Source organism: Anabas testudineus, chromosome 2 (genome assembly GCF_900324465.2).
Source record: "Anabas testudineus chromosome 2, fAnaTes1.2, whole genome shotgun sequence".
Taxonomy (NCBI): Eukaryota; Metazoa; Chordata; class Actinopteri; order Anabantiformes; family Anabantidae; genus Anabas; species Anabas testudineus.
In genome coordinates, this window is record NC_046611.1 from 31,427,611 (window position 1) to 31,448,583 (window position 20,973).

The 20,973-nt window shown below is 38.6% G+C and overlaps 1 protein-coding gene across 2 annotated transcripts in view; it reads left to right on the forward strand.

Moving 5' to 3' along the window:
* The window catches only part of LOC113164290 (matrix metalloproteinase-16), a 69,446-nt gene that overhangs the window by 17,141 nt on the left and 31,332 nt on the right, over nucleotides 1–20,973 (forward strand). Inside the window, exons 3-5 of one of the 2 annotated variants that reach the window (XM_026363527.1) lie at nucleotides 867–881; nucleotides 1,102–1,224; nucleotides 7,352–7,656. In XM_026363527.1, coding sequence (XP_026219312.1) covers nucleotides 867–881; nucleotides 1,102–1,224; nucleotides 7,352–7,656 — 443 coding nt within the window. The remainder of the gene's footprint in view (nucleotides 1–866; nucleotides 882–1,101; nucleotides 1,225–7,351; nucleotides 7,657–20,973) is intronic. The other variant, XM_026363528.1, reaches the window with a different exon arrangement.

Consider the following 20,973-nt stretch of genomic DNA (forward strand, 5'->3'; position numbering starts at 1 on the left):
ACCCAGTTGAATTTTTCTCTCTTTCTGCATAAATGTTACCTAAACATGAACTGATTTTCATTGGATTTCTAAAGCTAGACAAAGGGAACTCAATTAAGCAACACATTGCAAATTGCCCAATATTAAGTATATGTGTGTGGCAAATCTAATGTTTGTGACCCTAATTTTTAGCAATAACTTCAACTAAACATTTCTTGAAGGGGTTTTTGCCCAACAGCAGAACAGCTTCTGTTCAGAGATTTTGTTGGCTTTCCTGCATAAACTGCCTGCTTCAGGTCCTTTCTTTCCTTAGGATTAAATTCAGGACTCAGTCTTGAGCTTTAGTTCACTGATAGATACTCTTTTGGAAGTGGTGGTTTCCTCTTTGCAGCGTTGCCTGTTGCACAGTGTTCTCCCAATGGTTTCATGACACACCTTTACAAGCCTGTGCTGTCAAGATCAGACATTGATATCATATAAATGCAGATATAGAGAAATTTCAAAAGGGTTCTTAAACCTCCAAGCGCCACTGGATATAAATATACTTACTTGTGGTAAATACTGCTGAAACAACAGTTATATATTCATGTTTTTAAACCAAAAGTAGGCCAGATTTGATTACTGTCTGAACCCTGGGGCATTACCCAGACCCCTGACAACCTGCAGATTACTAAAACTGTGTTGACTGACATTTGTCCCCACAAACAGTGAAATACCATCTGTGCTACAAATAGCAGCAAGTTCAAATTGGCCAGTGAACTGTAACATGTGGTGGCCAGCAGTGTGAATGCAGACTAACAGCTGTCCAACCACAGATCTGAAATGTGATAATCTAACAGTATACCTGCTCTTTCCTGTTTTCCCCCTGCATCTCTTTGTTGATGTAGTGATAACACGATAAGGTGAGGCATCTTTTTTATGTATACATTTATGTATTTACATTCTGCATGTATATTTGTGTGCAGTAGAAAGAGTTTAAATGCTGAAATAATGTTTTCATGTGTTATTATATATGTTAGAATTTCTGTCACTATTCAGAAATGTAATTATTTATTTAGCATATCATCAGTGTATATTGCTGCTACACTGATACAGTGTGACACTCTCTTGTCTCTCCTGTAGGTGGATGAAAAAGCCCAGGTGTGGGGTTCCTGACCAGATAGGGGGTGCGTCCAAATTCAGTGTCCGGAAACGGCGGTATGCTCTCACAGGACAGAAGTGGCAACACAAACATATCACATACAGGTGGGTGCATTTAGACTTGAGTTGAGTTAGTTAACTAAATATTTCGGGAGTTCCACTTTAGCACTTAAAAATAATCCAACAATGCTCAAATCCCCATAAATACCAGAGGATCCCACCAACTCTCACTGACACCCCCATGGAGGGGGCTTTTGTCAAGTTATTAAGACATTCAATCTTTCAATTCATTCAATTCAACAAGATTAACTTGAAGTAGGCCAGCAGCCAGAATCGACACTGTCCATATTATGCTTCTTTGTTTTCATTTAGCCCTTGTTATTTTCTTCTCCATATTTACTTACTTTCTTCATCTTCATTTATTGTAGCATCTGTTCAAACTGTAAAATTCAAGAAGCAATAAGTTAACACTATCTGCCACATTTAAATTGTTAAAATGTAGAAAAAGCTACAAACACAAAGATATAAGCTATTACTTGTTGATTCTGTCTATTCAATAAGTTAGGTCAGGAAGTCAGATTTTGTATTATCGCAGACACAATACTGTGATGGTGTAATCCTTAAGAAGTGGTCTTTTTTCTTACGACTGATCTGCCTTAACAGTAAATGTATATGCAGTATTGAATGTAACCTGCTGCATCAGTGACCTTCATCTGAAGTAGGACTGTATATCACTCATGGCAGTACTGACCAGATTCAAGGCTGTGCATTTTACTTTCTAAAAATGCTACACTGGGATTTGGGTTTGGAGTCGATTCCATGAGCACTTGGTTCATCTGCAACACAAAAAAATAAAAAATTATGAGGCATTATGAGGAGTGGAGGTGTAGAGAGGTGGAAATAAGAAGTGTTTGAGATGGCAGAGCTGCAGAGAGAAAGAGATCAGTTCAGGAGGAAACCCCAGTGGTAGGCAGAGGATGCTCTCTGACAGATTAGGGTTATGTAATCGAATGTCAACCTAACAGTGGTGGTGTGTGTATGTGTGTGTGTGCATGTGTGTGTTGTACATGGATACTTATGCCTGGCTATCAGTCAGTATTTAAATGTACTGTATTTGCATCTCCTACTTTTCTTATTTCTTACTTCTCATTTCTTATTGCTGCAATGGAGTTGCAAATGTTACACATTTTATTAACACTTTATTTTACATGTAGAAACATACCTGATATTTTTCTATAAATCAGCTAATCATGGTTTTGGCTGTATTCCCAGACCTCACTAGTACTAATGCGTACTATGATATAATAACTTAGATATCATAACTAGAAATGTCAGAACCACTAAAGATAGCGTGTTTAATAAAGCATTAGCTTGTTTTCTGTGGCGTCTGACATTAATTTTATATTAGAAAAGACAATGATATTATTAACATCACACTTTTAAAGACATGACACATCAAGTAGGCGTCAATGAACTAAATGCAACTAAGACTGACTACTGTATTGCCTTGCATGGCTTAAAAAGGTGGCATTAGAATGGAACTCTCTATACCAGCAGTTGACTGTAGTCTGTATTTGTAATAAAAAAATTGGAAACAGAAGAAGACCTCGGACTGTAGTAAGACAAACTGTAAACAAAGCAGTTCATGCTTACTATTTTCTCAACACTCTTGCTCACCATAGATACTTCTAATTGAGAATATGTCTAATAAGAAGTTGTAAATGGCACAGGAGTCCACTTCTCTCTCACAGACGAGTTCACCACTGATTTAACGTGCTGAATCTGCTGAAAACCTGCTGACGAAGATCGGGCTAGTGCCAACGTTGTGAACACACCACAAAAATAAGCCAGACAAACACTGCACGGTAGCCTGTTGACCAACCATCAAACACTGAACTGCAGCCATTGGCTTTGTGTATCCCAGTAGATGTGCTGAGCAGTGCTTTGAATAGTGAATCCTTTAACTTTTATGAATGCTTTTTCTTCCAATTATAAGCTGAAAAACAACGCTGACATTTGGAAACTATAACAAATGCATGGTGTGTGGTAGATTCCATGTAGTCACATACAGTACTTGCTTTGGGGAGGTACTAATTAGCTTTGGCATCCCTACTGTTCTCCCCGCATGCAGGTACTATTATGGCACATGAATTAAATCCGGAATCATTATCACCCCCACAGCATGCAGTTTAATATTTGATATGGCCTCCAAGCAGGTTGGAGTTCTTTTTTTTTTCATTTTGCAGCTTCTCCCTGCATGTATTTTACTCTTTATCCATCTTACTCTTAAAACAGGACATGCATACATCAAGCTGGGTAATAGAGTCAAATAAAACCATCCTTTCATTCTCAAGTGGCTACAGTTGTTGGTGCTTTCAGACAGAGCAGGACAAGGACATGTATTCATTGAAGACCCTTAAGTTGTGTACAACAACTTTTCTCAGGAAAAACGTACTTACGTTTGCAGACGCTCTCTTGGTCATATGATAGTAACTTCATAGCATGATTGTTTTCTTGTGTTTATCACACTTGTTTATCTCTAGTCTACAGAACTTCAAAAGACAAAAGGACCATTTTGTGTTGATTTTATAAGTGGTCTCAATCATGCACAAACATTTTTTTTCTTGCTTAACAGCCAACCATCACATTCACAGAACAGAACTTCAGCTAGTATTCAGGATTATTTGTGTCATTTACGGCAGTACCCATCCTATTCATTCATTCATTCATTCATTCACATTTACTGTTGTTCCTCAGAATTTACCTTACATACAATAAATCTGATGGCCATCACCAATAAGCCATCAGTGTGTGCATGTTATTCCTTTCAGCTCATGGCTCTGTTGACGTTTTATGAAGTTTTAACGGATCAATTTCTTGGTGTAAAACTGCTGTTGTCTGATAAACATGCTGAGAGGATTGACTGTTAATGGCATCCCATACATATATTAAGATTTAATGTAATGTACTGTAAGTTCCTTGAGCTTGAGACAACTACTTGGATGAAAATTAACCTGCCATAGTCATTATTTGTTACATTTGCTGCCATTAGCTGCTATAGTCAACATTTGAACATTAACATTGGAGCTAAAAGCTCTCTCTCGTAGTAGCAAACCTACAGTCTCTAAACCTGTAACTCTATAGAGAATTTAGTGTGTGTACCATAACTTTACTAGTCCGTTGTTTACCCAGCAGCTATTTTCAGACAAAAACATTCCAAAAAGTAGCTGTTTAACCTGTACCATTAAAAAGCAAAGACACACAATGTATATAGTGAAACGTTTAGCAGCTAAAGAGACAGTTCCCTCAGTTGGAGTTGGAAATGACAAAAACTGAAGTAAAATGTAGGAGCTAAGATTCATTAGGTGAAGACAAACAACACCAAATGCATTACATTAGATTTCAAAAAGTGTTTAATTCAATAATAATAATAATAATAACCTGAGCTTACAATACAGTGTAAATACAATCCCCTCCCAAAGTACTAGAATGGCAAGGCCAATTAATTTGTTTTCAGTATACCGAAGACATTTAGATTACAAGACCAGATAAAGTAAAATCACTGATTTAATTCTAAACACTTTAAGCATGATAATTTTTTTGCTTTAATGCATAAACAATCTTACTAAACTGTGGATTTAGAACGGAAAACAGTTTTTCATTCATCAGTTCATCATTTCTGGAATGTTTTGGGCAGGGCAAAATGGAAGCCTGATGACGCACTGCAACCACTGAATTGAAGTGAACCCAGAGCACCTGGAGAGTACTGCTTATTTTATCATGACTTTGAAACTGAGTTTTATACACATGCAGGTTTATTTAATCATTCAAATTTGGCTGGGTGGTTAATAACACAGTTCCTCAAAACACATATTCATTACTGCTTTATCCCAACTTAAAGATGAAAAAAAAGAAAATGAGAAAGATGAAAGTTCAGAATTGTAACTTTTATTTGCTGGCATTAATACCTAGATACCATAAACAGCATAGAACAGAGCATCTTTTGTTTCAGATGACGCACAATTTTAACTAAGCAAAATTATAAGAACATTTGACTGACAGGTGCAAGTGTGTATCTAGGTGTGTCTTGTGTGATTCATTTTTCAATCAATAGCTCTATTCTATTCAATTCAGTTTTATTTTTATAGCGCCAAAACACAACAGAAGTCAGTGTTAACAGTGTAATGTTTAAGACCTGACAAAGTATAATTGTATAGAAAGTTACATAGAAAACCCAACAATCCCATTTGAGCAAGCTTTAGGCAACAGTGGAGAGGAAAAACTCTTTTTAGAGGAAGAAACCTCCAGCAGAACCAGGCTCATGGTGGGTGGTCATCTGCCTCGACCAGTTGGGGTGAGCGGAAAGAGAAGAGAGAAAAGAACAGCAGGCAATAAAGACAACAACAAGCAGCAAGAACATTGGGCAGGTCAACTGTACTCTAGAGATATACAGCTCCAAGGCCAAGGATACATTTTGAACCTGGGAAAACAGATAAATGGTAATAAATACTGGGATATGACTACTTGTCATAACCCAATATACAAACAACAATTTGAAATTTACTGAAAAAGAAATAAACTACTGGTGTACAGAGCAGCATATACAGAATGGGTTGACTAAGAAGAACAACCACTGATGACACATTTAAATGTACCTGCATGGCACGTGCGCACTGGCAGATAAGCCAGACTGAAAAACAAATTTCTGATAATATTTTTTTCTGTTATGGGAAAATGACAGAATGACTGTGAAGAAAATGAATGAGGGAGAGGGCGTGACAGAGTACACAAAAGAAACAGGATGCATAGGAGAGACAGAGGGAATTCTTGAATCAACTTGAAAGACCAAAAACAATCGAGAGAAAGTGACAAAACTGGTGCTGTACCCTTTATTTACAATACATCAAGAAAGGATTCACAGCGCTTAACCTTTTCCACATTTTGTTATGTTATAGCCTTATTCCAAAATTAATTCCATTCAATTCAATTCAAGTATAAGTATTCACAGCCTTTGCCATGACACTAAAATTGAGTTCTCATGCATTCTGCTTTCAACCAATCATCCTTGAGATGTTTCTACAACTTTATTGGAGTCCAGCTGTGGAAAATTCATTTTCGAAATTCAAGGCATGCACCTGTATATATAAAGTCCCACAGTTAACAGTGCTTGTCAGAGCACAAACCAAGCCATGAAGTCCCATGGCATCGAATTGTCTGTAGACCTCTGAGACAGCATTGAATTGAGGCACAGATGTACAGAAAAGGGAAGGGTACAGAAAAATTTCTGCAGCATTGAAAGTCCCAATGAGCACAGTGGCCTCTATCTTCTGTAAATGGAAAATGTTTGGAACCACCAGGACTCTTCCTGGAGAGGGCTTCCCAGCCAAACTGAGTGATAGAAGAGAAGGGCCTTAGTCAAGAGCCTGACCGTTACTCTGAAAGAGCTAAAGTGTTTTTTGCTACCAGCACAAAAACACATGGAGTATTGTGTCTCTTAAGTTTGATAATGTGAACTATATGTATCCATCTCTCCTCAGAGAGAAACCAGATTTTAATAGAGCGTGACACTGAGATATTTATGGAGCGAATAAAGTAGAGAGAGGCTTTTCTGATTGCCCAAACCAGACTGGGGCTCTCAGCAGGCAGTGGGCTGTTGATAATCCTTAATTAGAAATTAAATTCCAGAGGCAGGAAATTGTCCCTTCCTCTCCACACCTGCAGCAATTTAAAGCCAGCAGGGGAGGACTCATCTGTTTTCTCTCACCAATCGCTCCATTTAGCTCTGTCGGCGAGCAGGATAAGCGTGAAATGGCAGCATGCAGAGAAAACAGTGATAGTGACAGACATTTTTTTGTGTGTGTGTGAATGTGATCACATAGATTGACATGCACCATTATCATCCTTTTTCTACAGTGTTGGTTACACTAAACTAAGCATATTGTTTTTCGTTCCCCAAAATGTCATATGAAAGAAAAGTTGTACTGTGTTGACCTGATTTGATTCTATTCTTTCACATTTCCTCTGTGTGGACATCCAGCAGGAAAAGCTGCTTTTAGCTGTGTTTGTTTTACCAAATGCTTGAAGAACCCAAGTGTCTTATCAGACCAATTTATAATAGATTGGCTCATCCTGACATTTGCTTACTGTGGCATGATGAAGAAATTACCTGGATGTGTGACACACTTACAAAGACTTCTCTCTGTCTAACTTTTTCTTCTTTTATCTCGTGCAGCATAAAAAATGTGACGCCCAAAGTTGGTGCTGAGGAGACCCACGACGCCATCCGGCGAGCCTTTGATGTTTGGCAAAATGTGACGCCACTGCGCTTTGAGGCCGTGCCCTACAGCGAACTGGAGAGGACAAAGAAAGATGTGGACATCACCATCATCTTTGCTTCAGGTTTCCACGGTGATAGCTCACCGTTTGATGGCGAAGGGGGTTTCCTGGCCCACGCCTACTTTCCAGGGCCGGGGATAGGAGGTGACACACACTTTGACTCAGATGAGCCATGGACACTGGGCAACCCTCACCATGATGGTAAGTGTTGAACAATATTTTTATTAAGTTGGGTATGTTAATGAAAAAATGTCAGCTAACTCACATGGAATGGACCAATATAAAAATATATAGGCAAAATATATGGCAAGAAAAAGTATGTGTGGAATTTTATGGTTTTTGCATTAATTTGTAATTAAATGTGACATCTGATCTGATCTTCATCTAAGTCAAGAGCATTAGCAAATATAATGTGCCTAAAATAATAACAAAATGATTTTTCATGTCTTTATTGACAACAACAATAAAAACCTCATAGTGATTGTGGAAAAAGTATATGAACCCTTGAAATATAACTGGTTGAGTTAACTGGTTTTGGGTCATACATTACATACATTACAGACATTCTCACATTATCCTGAAAATGTTTTTGATACACTTGGGAATTCATCTTACCTTCTATCACTGCAATCTGGCCAGGCCCTGATGCAGCAAAGCAGGCCCAAATCACGATGTTTCCTCCACCATACTTTACAGTTGGGATGATGTTTTCATGATGACATGCTGTGCCTTTTTGTAGTGCTGGTACAAGTGTTGTCCAAATAATTCTATTTAGCTTCGTCAGTCCACAAAACATTTTGCCAATAGCGCTGTGCAGTGTCATCGTGCTCTTTGGCAAACTTCAGGAATGCAGCAATGTTCTTTGTAGTAAGCAGCAGCTTCCTTCGTGGTGTCCTGCCATAGACACCCTGCTTGTTCAATGCTTTACCTACTGTAGACTCATGAACACAGATATTAGCCAGTTCCAATGATGCCTTCAAATCTTTGGCTGTCACTCTGGGTCATTTCTGAACCTCAATAATGAGTGTTTGTTGTGCTGTTCGGGTCTTTTTGACTGGCTTCCCACTTCTTGTAACCACAGTCCCAAAGTGTCTCTTTCACTTTGACTCATCACTTTGTAACCCTTTCCAGCTTTATGTAAATCAACAATTCTTGATCGTAGAGCTTCTGAAAGCTCCTTTTGGCGCACATTTTATGACAAATGAATGCAGAAAACCATGAAATTCCTGGTTCACATACTTTTTATTGCCACTTGCTAATATTACAGTGTTGAAATTTAGCATCTAGGCTCTAAGTAGAGGTCTCCTTGGTCTTCAAAACGCTTGGATCCATTTCAGCATGGACCTGTGTGGAAAATCTTCCTAAATCTGTGGTATCGTAAATGAATACACAAAAACACAGATGTGATCCTAAGGGACCCTTGAGCACAGCTGGATGTGACCTGACTAAACCCTAGGATTATTTGATAGATGGACTTATTTGATATGTGGTCAACCTAAACAGCGAGAGCATGCAAACATCATTGCTCTGATTACACAACCAGTTCATACAGAGTAAAAACTCGACTTCAGAGTAGACAGCATTATCTACACTCAGTGAACCACTCACTTTGAGGCTCTGGTAGCAAGTGTGATGCATTACAGTGTAATGCCTGCAAGATACTGGTTTTGCTCGTCCGTTTACAGTAGACTTTTTATGTTCTGGTGTGATTTAAGTTTGATCTCAGTTGCTCAGTCTCTGTTTCTCTCCCTCTTTCTCTCTGAAAACATTCAAGCCTGCTAGCAGCTATCTCGCTTACAGTAATCATATCACTACTCACTTCAGTGTGAGCTTGTGCCCCAGCTGAGCCCTCAGAGCTCTGCAGCTTGTCAGGCTGTGTGTAAGCCTTCGGCGGGGTCTGTACGTCCTTCTGTTGTGTGGCTTGCATGTTGAGCAACTGTGTCCCTGTTTAGTGTTGAGATGAAGTTCAACAGATAATGTGCTTGTGTGTGCGTGAGTGTATATGTAAATCACTGGCAGCCAGTCGACTAAGCTCTCAGATCAGCCTCTGAACTTTGTACGGCCTTTAGTGTGGTGAAGGGCTTTATGAGAACAGATGGAGAAAAGGACGTAGGGAAGAATAGACTATGAAAGAAAAAGACATAATACAAGTAGAGTTTGGGCAGTGACACACCAAGCAGGCCGTCGAGGCTAGTCCATTGTTGCTTTTCAGCCAATTCTGCTGGTTCAATTAATGGTGGAACCGTAATTAAAAGTGACTGTTGGCTGTTCAGTTTAGCACAGGAAGACAAAATGGACTCGAGCACAATTTACAAATTCTTATGAAACATAATCTTAATTACAAGTAGCTATAAAGCTTTGCTAAGTGTTGCTTGTTGTTGTAATGTATATGTATATATGGAATCCTAGGTCTTCCTCTGCTTTACTTTTCTTGAATGAGCAATACAGACTACTGCCACCTACTGGTGTAGAGAGTTGTTTCTCAGTGCCACGATACAGGCAATGTGAGTCGACACAACAGTCAATCTAAATTACCTCTTGTTCTTTGATGTCAGCTTGGAGTGTCATGGCCTTAAATAAAAGCAAATGGATACTTGTCGCAGTAGAACAACTGATCTCTCATAGTCTTAAGGAGACGTCATTAAATAGAAGGGGCAAGCCTGCCCCATGGTCCAGAAACAACTCAATAGGAGTCATGGCTGTTACTGAGTCATGAATAAGAGCAATGACAGTGCGACTCGAGCGAAAGAGACGAGGACACGCTTCTAAGAACCAAGGACACAAATGAGAGAAACAAGAAGAGTCACTACGAGGAAGACACTAGCAGAAAGCGAGGATAAGAGAGAATGGCAGATCTCTATAGATAAATATTGGAGGTTCAAGAGCTCATAAGAGAGACAGATGGAGAGGGAAGGACTGAGAGAGCAGCATAGTGAGAAGTAAAGAAAACATTTGAAAAGGAAAGGGGAGAGAGGAGAGCAGAGGAGATGAGTGGGAGCTGTTGAGCACCATGTATTAGAAAAGAAGTGAGGAACTTGCTGTCGAAGGCTCAATTTTAAATAGGAGTGGAGGGGCCTTTGTCAGCTGGGATAATAAGTTGTGAACAGCTTTATTTAAGGCTTTTGGGAATATGTTGTTTGATCAAACTGACTCCGGCAGGTTGAGTATTGCAATAGATAACAACTTCCTCAAATAAACCAGGCATACAGTATGCCTGCTGTTTCATCCATGTGATAAACATAAATTAAGACACATATGTCCAGGTGAAGACATTCTGAACATGTGCACACACACACACACACAACCTGCATTATCATCCCTGCTGTCATGCAGTGCAGGAAGGAGAAGCAGCTGTCACCGAAGGCTATGATTCACCCCCTTCAACACACACATTCAGGCACACTCACTTCTACCCCTCAATGCAATATTAATACGGCCCTGCTGCGGCCCACACTGCTGTGAAAACATCCCATAATGCATGCTGTTCTATTACGCACTCTCCAGCTGGCTTTCCAGCCAAATACAGTATGAACGTGCACTGGCTGAGTCCTGAATGCTGGCCATGGTGGGTGAGCAGTTTGGGTTACACTGAGAGGCAGATATGACTTGAAGTATTTTGTGCAGAGATATTGAATATCTTGAAATTTAACAATTCTTAGGCCAAAGACTACTACAGATATCAAGTACTTTGTCTTCCTGCCAGATTGTTTTTTGTCTGTGTGTTTGGCACAGTAGCAAAAACCTCTGAGGCAGCATGTAGATTTTGGCAAGTAAAATCAAGTAAGATAATAGTACTGAGTATTGCTAATGTGACGACTAATAATTTCATTTTGCACAGTTGCAATTGACTTAGCATTGATTGTGTATTTATATATTTCTGAGTCAGTGATTCTTTTTCTTTCAGTGAACACCTTTAAAGACAATTAGACATTTATTTTGCCAAGTTATAGCTCTTTGACAGTAAGATGTGCTGTGTGGCCGGGCCGTGTGGGCGTATGCATTTGGTACACATTATACACTACGCTACACTCTGCTATCTGTAAAACAGGAGGCTTGTCATAATGCAGTGATAGGTTTGATTCCTGCTTTATAGAACCAAAATTGTACTGATTCTCGAATTTTAAGCTCTCCTATTAATATTGCATTATAATACAAATACAAATACAGAATTTAGATTAATACATTATCATGTTAATCTATCATTTATAATATTTTTAGGCATTAGCAAGATAATAAAATATGATCAGGAAGTCTGATTTGACTAGGTTTATAAAGTCTTATTGGATGCCACAACACTACACATATAGTGAATATAACACATAACATATTCAATTCAATTCAATTTTATTTGTATAGCGCTTTTAACAATCGTTATTTTTGCAAAGCAGCTTTACACAAGCAAAGAAACTATGGCATTTTACACGAACAGTGAATTTGTATGAATCATAATATAATAATAACATATAATAAGGCAACATCTCTGCATTATTTGGAAACTAATGGCCACACAAGACAGGACAGCATGTGTGTTGGTTCTTCGTCAGTGCAGGGTATGGGCAAACTCTATGCATAGGTCAATGTGCAGCCCAAATAACTGGAGTCTGCATATAGCACACTGACTCTGCAATCACCAGACAAGTAAAGTAGATCACGTATGTGTACATCTAAGGGCAAGAAGCTGAACAGTTAGTTTGTGGATCTTTCTATGTTGGCATGTGGTTTCATTCAAGTAAATGTGTCTCTGTCCAGAATGCTGCCTTTCTGCTACTCTAAGGAGCGATGCCTTTGATAGTAGATAGTTGATAGTAGTAATCTGCTGTGGAGTTGATAGTTAAACTTATTAATCGCTAGCAGGCTTACTGATGTGTTTGGAAGGTAAAAAGACATTATACATTTAAATTTTAAATTTTAAATATATGTCTGTGGCATTTTGACGAATACCTACATGTTTCCTTTTGATTCCATCTGGGCCTCTTCCACCTTTGCCAGCACTTTCATTCATCTTCTCTATCTCCATGTATCCTTGCTTTGTAGTGAACAACTGGGAATCATGTAATTTGTAGTCACATTGCATAATCTTTTGTCTGGGTTTTCTTTTAATTTTCTCATCTCTTTCCATTCATGTGTTTTAAAAGTTAAAACACACACATGCACACACTGTGCTTCCCGTGCCTGTCATATCTAATCCTCCTACACTGTTGTTGAGAAGGATCAGTCATTACAGTGACCATCACCAGCCCGGCACCCGTTCATGTTGTTTTTGTTTTGGATAATGACGTCACTGGTGCTAACTGGAGGTTTAATCTCTTTCTGCATGGAGACAAACATTTGGATACACATGCTGTAGTTGTCACACACATGTACTCTACATGTTTTTGTCTGCATGTTGCAGTTGCACCACAACTCAGGGTAGAGAATAAAATACACATTTTCCAGCACATGAAGCTGCATTTGCATCAGCAAATGACATTTTAAGAGAGACTTAAATATCGAGTTTACAGCTGCTTAGTGAATGTATGGGATTCTATGTTATTATTGTAGAGAGAGGAGAATGCAAAGTAGGGATGGTTGGAAGTGCAGCAACTGGTCCACCAGACCACCACAACAGTTTTCACAGAGGCTAACGTTAGCTTGTGTAGGCTAACGAAGCGACTGCTGCTAATAACATTACTACATAAGCGACAGTACAGTTCAGGTGTGTGTGCACCTGAGGAATTTCTGTATTATATATTTTCTTTTTGTTGGCTGGGAGCTTTCAAAACATGTGTGACTTAGAATCTGTCCTGTCACTGAACCAGACCTGCAGCTAACAGACAGGTCATGTTCACTTGTGGTGGTTTTGTCTTCTGGAGCTGCGACACCTGATCTGACATGAATATTTGTGTCACGGTTTTGTCCTGGTTTTAGAACCATTATACCTCTAATACAGATAGATTCATTTTCATCAGTATAAAATTAGTGATAATAATTTGATTTATTTTTTTATGCAGTCCTACTAAACCCTCTCCTCTGTGTTGTCTGTGGGAACAAGGACAGTGATTGACAGTGAACTCCATCATCAAACCACACACACCAAACCTCAGAACATTTTATGCATGGCATGTCCTACTTGAAAAGAGATCAGAGCGCCAGCGAGTGAAGAGTGTTTGACACAGACAAAATCCTTTTTTTATGAAGACTAACAGACAGATTTAGCTGTTTTCCAAGCCTCCTCCTCTCTCTTGTTTGCAACAAAGTGTGTGTCAATCTTCAGTGCTGCTTGAAAACAGTGGGGTTTACACTCAATGGAAAGGATTTGTTTAAGCAATATTTATATGAGCAGACATTTACAAAAGTGGATTAGAAATCCAGTTTGGCTAGATGATGTGTGTTTTGTTCCATCTTAATCAAACTTTGTTCATATCAGATTGATCTTTTCAATAAAGTGGGTCACATTTCCACTTGACAGAAAAATTGTACATCCAGAACCTGTCAGCTGGTAAGTGTGATGTATTTAGAGATGCTGTATATCCCTACCAACAGTTAAAAAGATAAATATCCTGGAGGATTTGTGTGTTTGATTTATATATCCATCCTTGAAGTAGGTAATAGCACCACCTCATTATAAAACCTGTTCAATGTCTTTTTCTTTCTTAGTTCAGAAAGTTCATTTTTGACTTGGTGTCTTTAAGCTTACTAATAAAGGACGAGTCAAATATTAAAAAGACACACTCTGACTGATGTCAGTGGATCATATTGTGTTTGTACGTTGCTTTCTTTGTCTCATTCTATGTCACACTGTGGAAATTCACACTTGTATGCGTTATGGATTGCACAGTGATGACTGATTATTCAGGGATAGCAAGAAGATGAAATGTGATTGAATGAAACATCATGAAAAATCTTTAAAAAAATGTGAAATCTGGTTGCAGAGGCAGCGCTAGAGGACATAAACGAGAGGATTGTGGAGGGATTTAGTGCGAACAGTACAAGGTGGAAAGGGAGATGATTAGATTGTCTTTTCATCAGCTACCAATGTACCGCAATGACTTTTGAAAGGGACTGCATCTGCAGAAGTTATTTTTTTGTTTGACAGGTTCCTATTTTTATACAACAGAAAACATGTGATGTGATGTGTGATTTATCACAAGGTCATCATTGTGGGCTGAGGCCGCTGTGTATTTCATTGTAAAAAAATTACAGTGATGCACATAGGAACAGATATAACACATTTTGACTTTCAATCACACCTAGGCTGATAAAATTTTACAAAAAAAAACAAAAACATTGTACCACCACTAAGACATACCACTACTTTACACAAACGCCTAGCCTCACCCGAGGGACAGTGACTTATAAAGCCTGGTATGCCTTCAGTGACCTCCAGCAACATAATGCAGTGTGTGAGTTAGACCTACACACAGGAAATGAGAGATTTCAGGTTTATTAATATTATGTTCTTTGCACTTCCTCCCAAAATGAAACAAAGAGTTTAAACACAACCATCACTAGTATGATGATGTATTGATGGTCATAGAAGAAAAACTTGGCTCCCTAGCATTGATCAGCATAGTGGTCTATTATCAAAGTCCAATCCTGTACCTTGATTGTACAGCCAAAGTGGCTGTCATTTTGTGCATTTTTACCAGCAGACAATGAAAGGAGATCAATCTTCTGTAATCTTTCATGCGTTAGGGAATTGTAAAGAAAGAAAACTGAATAGAAAATCAGAGATAGTAAAGGGGGTAGAGCACAAGAAAGAAAAAAGCAGGTGAGGTTGAGCAGTGGAAGTGCATACGGTGTCAGTGCCACTTTATTTTTAGGTTGCTACTCCCGCTGAGTGATGAGGCGGAAGCGTTGAACTCTCTTTCTACTCTTCTCCTTGTTTCCCTTTTTTCTGTAGTTCCTCCTGTGTCACTTTATAGGTTTGAGTTCATTGGTATTAGTTAAAGCACTGTTAAAAGTAAAATAATGAATTGGGAGCAAGGTAAGAAAAAATGACAAAGATCACACATATCACTCGTCTTCCTACAAAGACAGGTGATATCTTCTTTTACCATCTGAATCAGATGATCAATCAGAAATGATGTGGAATTCACCTAATGATTTTTTCAGATTTGTTTATATTTCCTGCTGACAGTTTCTCTTTGTTGTTCAGACATCACAGTTTATATTTTTCCAAATGTTGGAAAGAGTGCGTTTATACAGTATATTGTTTGGACAAAGTTTTTGGAAGTTTGTCCATCTGTCTTTTGTCAGACTCTAGTCACTCAGTCTGTACATTGTAATGGTCCAGGTACCAGGTTGGTACTCTGCTTCTACGTGTTAGTGTTTGGCTTTGTTGTTCCATTCCTGATGTATTTTTGTTTTTAATTTGGTCTAATTTTCCAGATTAAACGGTCAAGTAAAGTTACATCTAATCTCGTTACTTTCAGGTGCTTTGCAGTGGATGTTTGTATTTTTTTGTTTGCGCATATGTTTGTTTTTTGGCACTTTCTTTTTTCGGTCACGTGAGACTCTGAAATTCTAAAGAAACCTTGGGAAAATCCCTAAAACTAGATATTTTATGGAACATGGTTGTGGCTTAAAATTAGTGGGAAGAGTGCAAGTCATTAACTGACTAATAATCAAGTCTACACCCTACTGAACACCCTTAAAAGTACTACTGATAAAGAGTGTCATCTCAATAAAGATGGATTTTTCATAACTTAGATTAGGTATTTGTAGTTATTTGTATAATGTAAAAAAAATCCAACAACTGGAACACCGACAAGATACAAACTGGTATCTACAGTCTCTAATCTCTAGTCTTAAAGGGTATGTCAGGAATGTTAAATAATTCCTAATTGTTTTGCAGTTGCTGAGCTTGACATTTTGCAGGCTCTGTATTAGGGCTGCATGATTTGGTGAATCATATTGCGATTATTTTATGCTATAGCAGTACGATAATGGAACATGTGTCTACTTGCTTGGTTATCAAGTGAAATGAGTATTTCCCTACTCAACCATACAAAGAAACTAGCATAAACGTATAATACCGTATAAAACTCTAGACAGTTACAGCGATCATTAGGTACTGTACTGTATTATTTTTCATATATATCTGCTCTTTTTTTCTAAAGCTTTCATTGTATGTAAACAGTACAGACTGAATTGTCAGAAATAAAGTTCACACTACTAAACTTCCTCTTTCTGTCTCTCTCAGGAAGTAAATGGGGATAATCAGATGCTTTTTCTTACCACAGGTGCAGACCTTTGTCTTTTTAATGGAAGTTTAAGTATGCATGAGTTGTGGGGACAATCCAACATGGCTAGATTTGGGCAGACAGAAGGAACGGTATTGATGGTTAGCTTACTTTAAGTAGAGTTTGTGTGAGGACACGGGGTAAAACAACACAGAAAACTTACACACAGGCACACACTCTTCAAGACTGCTGGAAGAACACTGCACACTGCAGTTGACATTACATGATGTAACACTGTTATATGATGCCGAGCAGTATAATGTATGGCATGAACCATGAACCGTCTAAATATATTTGATGTAGTAAAATATTATTTAATATATTGCCCAGTGACAGCTAGGAATGGCTCCAGCACTTCTACAAGTCTTGACTGGAAAAGCAGTTAGGATAATGGATGAATGGATGAGATATGATATAAAACATACAGGTTAGTATTTTTAAGTGGCGGCAACGAGTGTACTGTTTTTCTTTTGTCTGTGCTTGCTTCTCAAGCAACATACAGACTGTCATAACCAATGTTTGGTTGAGATTGTTGGGGCTGTACATGGCCTGACAGAAAGAGCTGCAGGCACTATTCAGGCATGCCTGCAGCATTCCTAAATAAAGGTGGTACTACAGAACATTTTTTGTAAGAAAGTGGAAGTGTCTTTTGTCGGATTGACCTAATATGTATATATGCAGCTATTAGAATATAGCTTTGTTTTTGTTATTTGTATTTATTTATTTATTGGTAAACCCAACCTCTAGTGTTCTCTGCCTTTTGAAACTACACCTATAAATTGTATTATTGTTGTGCAATGACAGTGTTTATTAATAAAGGGTGTTTTAAATGCACCAGAGCTAGCCAGGAAGCTATTAACCATCTGCATTTGCTAAACGACTTACCTTAAAAATTGAATATAAAAATAAAACATTTATACAAAATATTCTAAAAACAAAGGAAAAAAAGGAGCAAGCAAATTAATGATAAATCATAAATAATCATAATAATCACTAATTAGACATTTGACATTTCAGAGCACTGATATAGTAAACAATAATGTTAATAGAAATGTGGCCTATAGAAATCAACATTACATTGATTCGATTAATTGAAACATACTAACTGGCATATAAAAGAGCAAACTGTTTCATGGTACGAACCGTTTCCAGACTTTGCAGTACTGGCAGATGGTGACAGAAGAAACACTGAAAAAATGGAGGGGTGATATTGTTTTTATGGCAGGAAGCCAGAGAGTTTATGAGAACTAAATATCTGCTAATATTAGCTGTGGCAGTAGCACGTGTGTGTCAGTCATGTGTTTTATTTAAATTGTTTTTAGATATGTCACCTGTGGGAAAATATTTGTCTCTGGTGGTTACATAACCATGGTAGTTTAATTAAACATAACAACTATGAGTGCCACTTTGGAGAAAGATAGAGGATTTAAATAATTGCTTTTACACTTTGGCAAAGAAAATGAGCTGAAGAGAAAGACAGCAGAGATATCAGCATGCGTTCCTGCCCACCAGGCTGCCACTAGAAATAGACGGCCGCCTACTGACAGCAGCATCAACTTCCACGTGGGTGACGGTACTCTCTTCCGCCCCCACACATGAACACACACGCACACACAAATTGTATACCTGGGGAGGCTTGCCCTCCCACCAGTCAGTCAGATGCTCTCATAACCTCATACCCATAATCCTTAGCAAAGAGTGTAAACAATCCTGCTGAGGGTACATCTCGTTCTGAGAATGCCCACATTTTATAAACCTTCAAGAAACACCTCTTGTGCATCTTCTTTTTCTATTTAAAGGTAGAAGTAGCCAAGTTGGCATCCCTGATATAGATATTTGGAAATTCTAGGCTGCCGTAGCATACCAACATCAATGAAATCTCACTCTTTGTTACAAATTGGACCAGGAAATCAAAGAAATTAACCCTGAATGTGCCTTGTAACCTACTTACAGTACATTAAGACCTCAGGCTAGGAACTCTGAATGCATTCACAAAGGCAGCATCTGTCAATATCTCACTTGTAGTTCAGCATCCTTCAAGAAGCCCTGCAACACAAAGCTGTAGACATTTGTCGCAGCTTCTGCCTCAATTTAGGAACTTACACACCTAACGTTTTTAGATTATTTTTAAAGGGTGGCATTGCTAAAAAACTTTATAAGATCTGTCTTACAGTATACTGTATTGAATTTGGGGGTTTGTAGCAATGTAGAAAATGTTGTGTAGTTTATTGGAACAAGCTGAGTTTTAAACGTTTTTGCCATCATTTCTGTGGTGAAATAACATTGCTGTCTGCAAACATATTATTAATGATTAATGATCACAATGAAAATGTACGCATATCCTCGCCTCCCTCACAGGTGTTGCACAGAGATAAACATGACAAGAATAAAGGATGTCCTTTTTCTTGGCAACATTTTGTTCCTCCTCTCTGCTGGTTTATTTACCTCAAGTCCACTGGAGCAGCCAATATTTGGATCCTTGGCAATGTTCCACACACAGAATTTCTGTTTGTAGCAGGCTCTGTAAATAAATAATTACTCCAGTGTACTCCAGTGTACATATGTTTTTCAGCCATGGTTTTATTCTCTGACAAGCTTGTGAGAATTAAGTGCAATTGATTCAGGTCTTGCTCAACCAATGTCAACAGCCTAGAGCGAAGGGAATAGAGAGCTGTGGCAGGCAGAGGGAGAGAAGTGATAGAAGTATAGATGAGGGACTAAAGCAAGCGAAACAACTGAGATGAGGGTACTGACACTGCACGTTTAGTGTCCGCGGTAGCCACATTAACAGTGGGTTAATCAAAGTTTCCACTGGTCATCAATCAATTTCCTGTTTGATTAATCACTTCAGCTGTAGAGTACTGGTTGATTTCTAGGTGTCTGGGGAAGCAATGAAAATGACATGTACAGGGATGCATTTTCACTCCAACATGATGATGAAAATTCTTGTAATCTGATATGTGAAAACATTGGTGTTCATACTTGTGTTGAAATGCACTCACTGTGTGTGTCTGTTTTGTCCTGGGAGAGTATGTTTGGAAGCAGACAGCATGTGAAAGAGAAGTGAGCAGAATGCAGGCATTGTACTTGGCTACTTTCTTTACAATGGTCACTCTGTCGAGTCCGGCACACAGCTCTGGTTGACAGTCAGCAGTGCTGTGTGTGCCCGGGGCCCTCTGAGCCAGGCAGTGAACCACTGGACTGAGGTCCTCTGGCAGCTCGTCAGTACAGCACAGCACTCCTGGATGCCCAACACTCTTGTTGACTCGCACTCTGCTTCGCTGTCTCTGCTGCCTGTCTCGACTTTCTCACTATAGCCAGCTTCTTTCAGGGTCAAGGTTGTTCAGATTCCTGATGACATACCAGCTCAGAGAAACAACATCCGGTGTCAGTACTGTGAACTTCATCTTGGCTGGTGGATAACAGTTGATTTCCTTTTCCTGGATTCCACAGTTGAACTCAATGCCAGTGTTAAGGGCAGTAAAATACCATACACCAGTCACACTAGTCTATTTTAGCCCATTTGCTGGACCAAGCAGGTGGTCTGTGTCATTTATTTAAAGTTACTGAGGTTCTGCGTGAACAGTATCTTTGACACAAATAATAGTAGTTTTATTGATGTCACTATAAAATAAGAATATCTTATGTACCACCCGTATTTATAAACGTCATGTTTTCATGGACTAGTGATCCACCAACCAGAGACACTGTACTATAGAAACTAACATGCAGACATGATAATTCAACTAATATGGGCAATAGGGAAAAAACTGAAAATAAATTATCTACCAGTATTGCCACAAGCTGAATGAAATGATCCAAGGTATTAAGGAAACAACTCAGTGTAAATATGTAAACACCTACAATGATAAAAGTTTCTACATTGCAAAATCAAGTATTATGTACAGTAGACAGATGATCGCTAAGCTGATGGTTAGTTTAATGTCAAATAATGATTAGTGGAACTGTTTCTAGTTTATGCTGTTTTGTACTTTAATTCTACTACATTTTGGATAAATGTACTTTTTACTCAAGAGCACCTATTCAGCAGCTGAAGTACCTTTCATTCAGATAAAGATCGTAGGTACATTTTAGCTGTATGATTCTCCACTGCTGAACAGCTGCATTCCTTTAACTCTGAGGTAGCAACTTGTTACTGTGTATAGGAGACACAGTCAGGGACAAGATGGAATCACTGACGTGCAAATAAAATGTACACAGCTGCAGCACGAGATAATGGACTGTGAACTTTATTCTGTTGCAGTCTCCCCTGGCATCAGATGTGGATCTTACC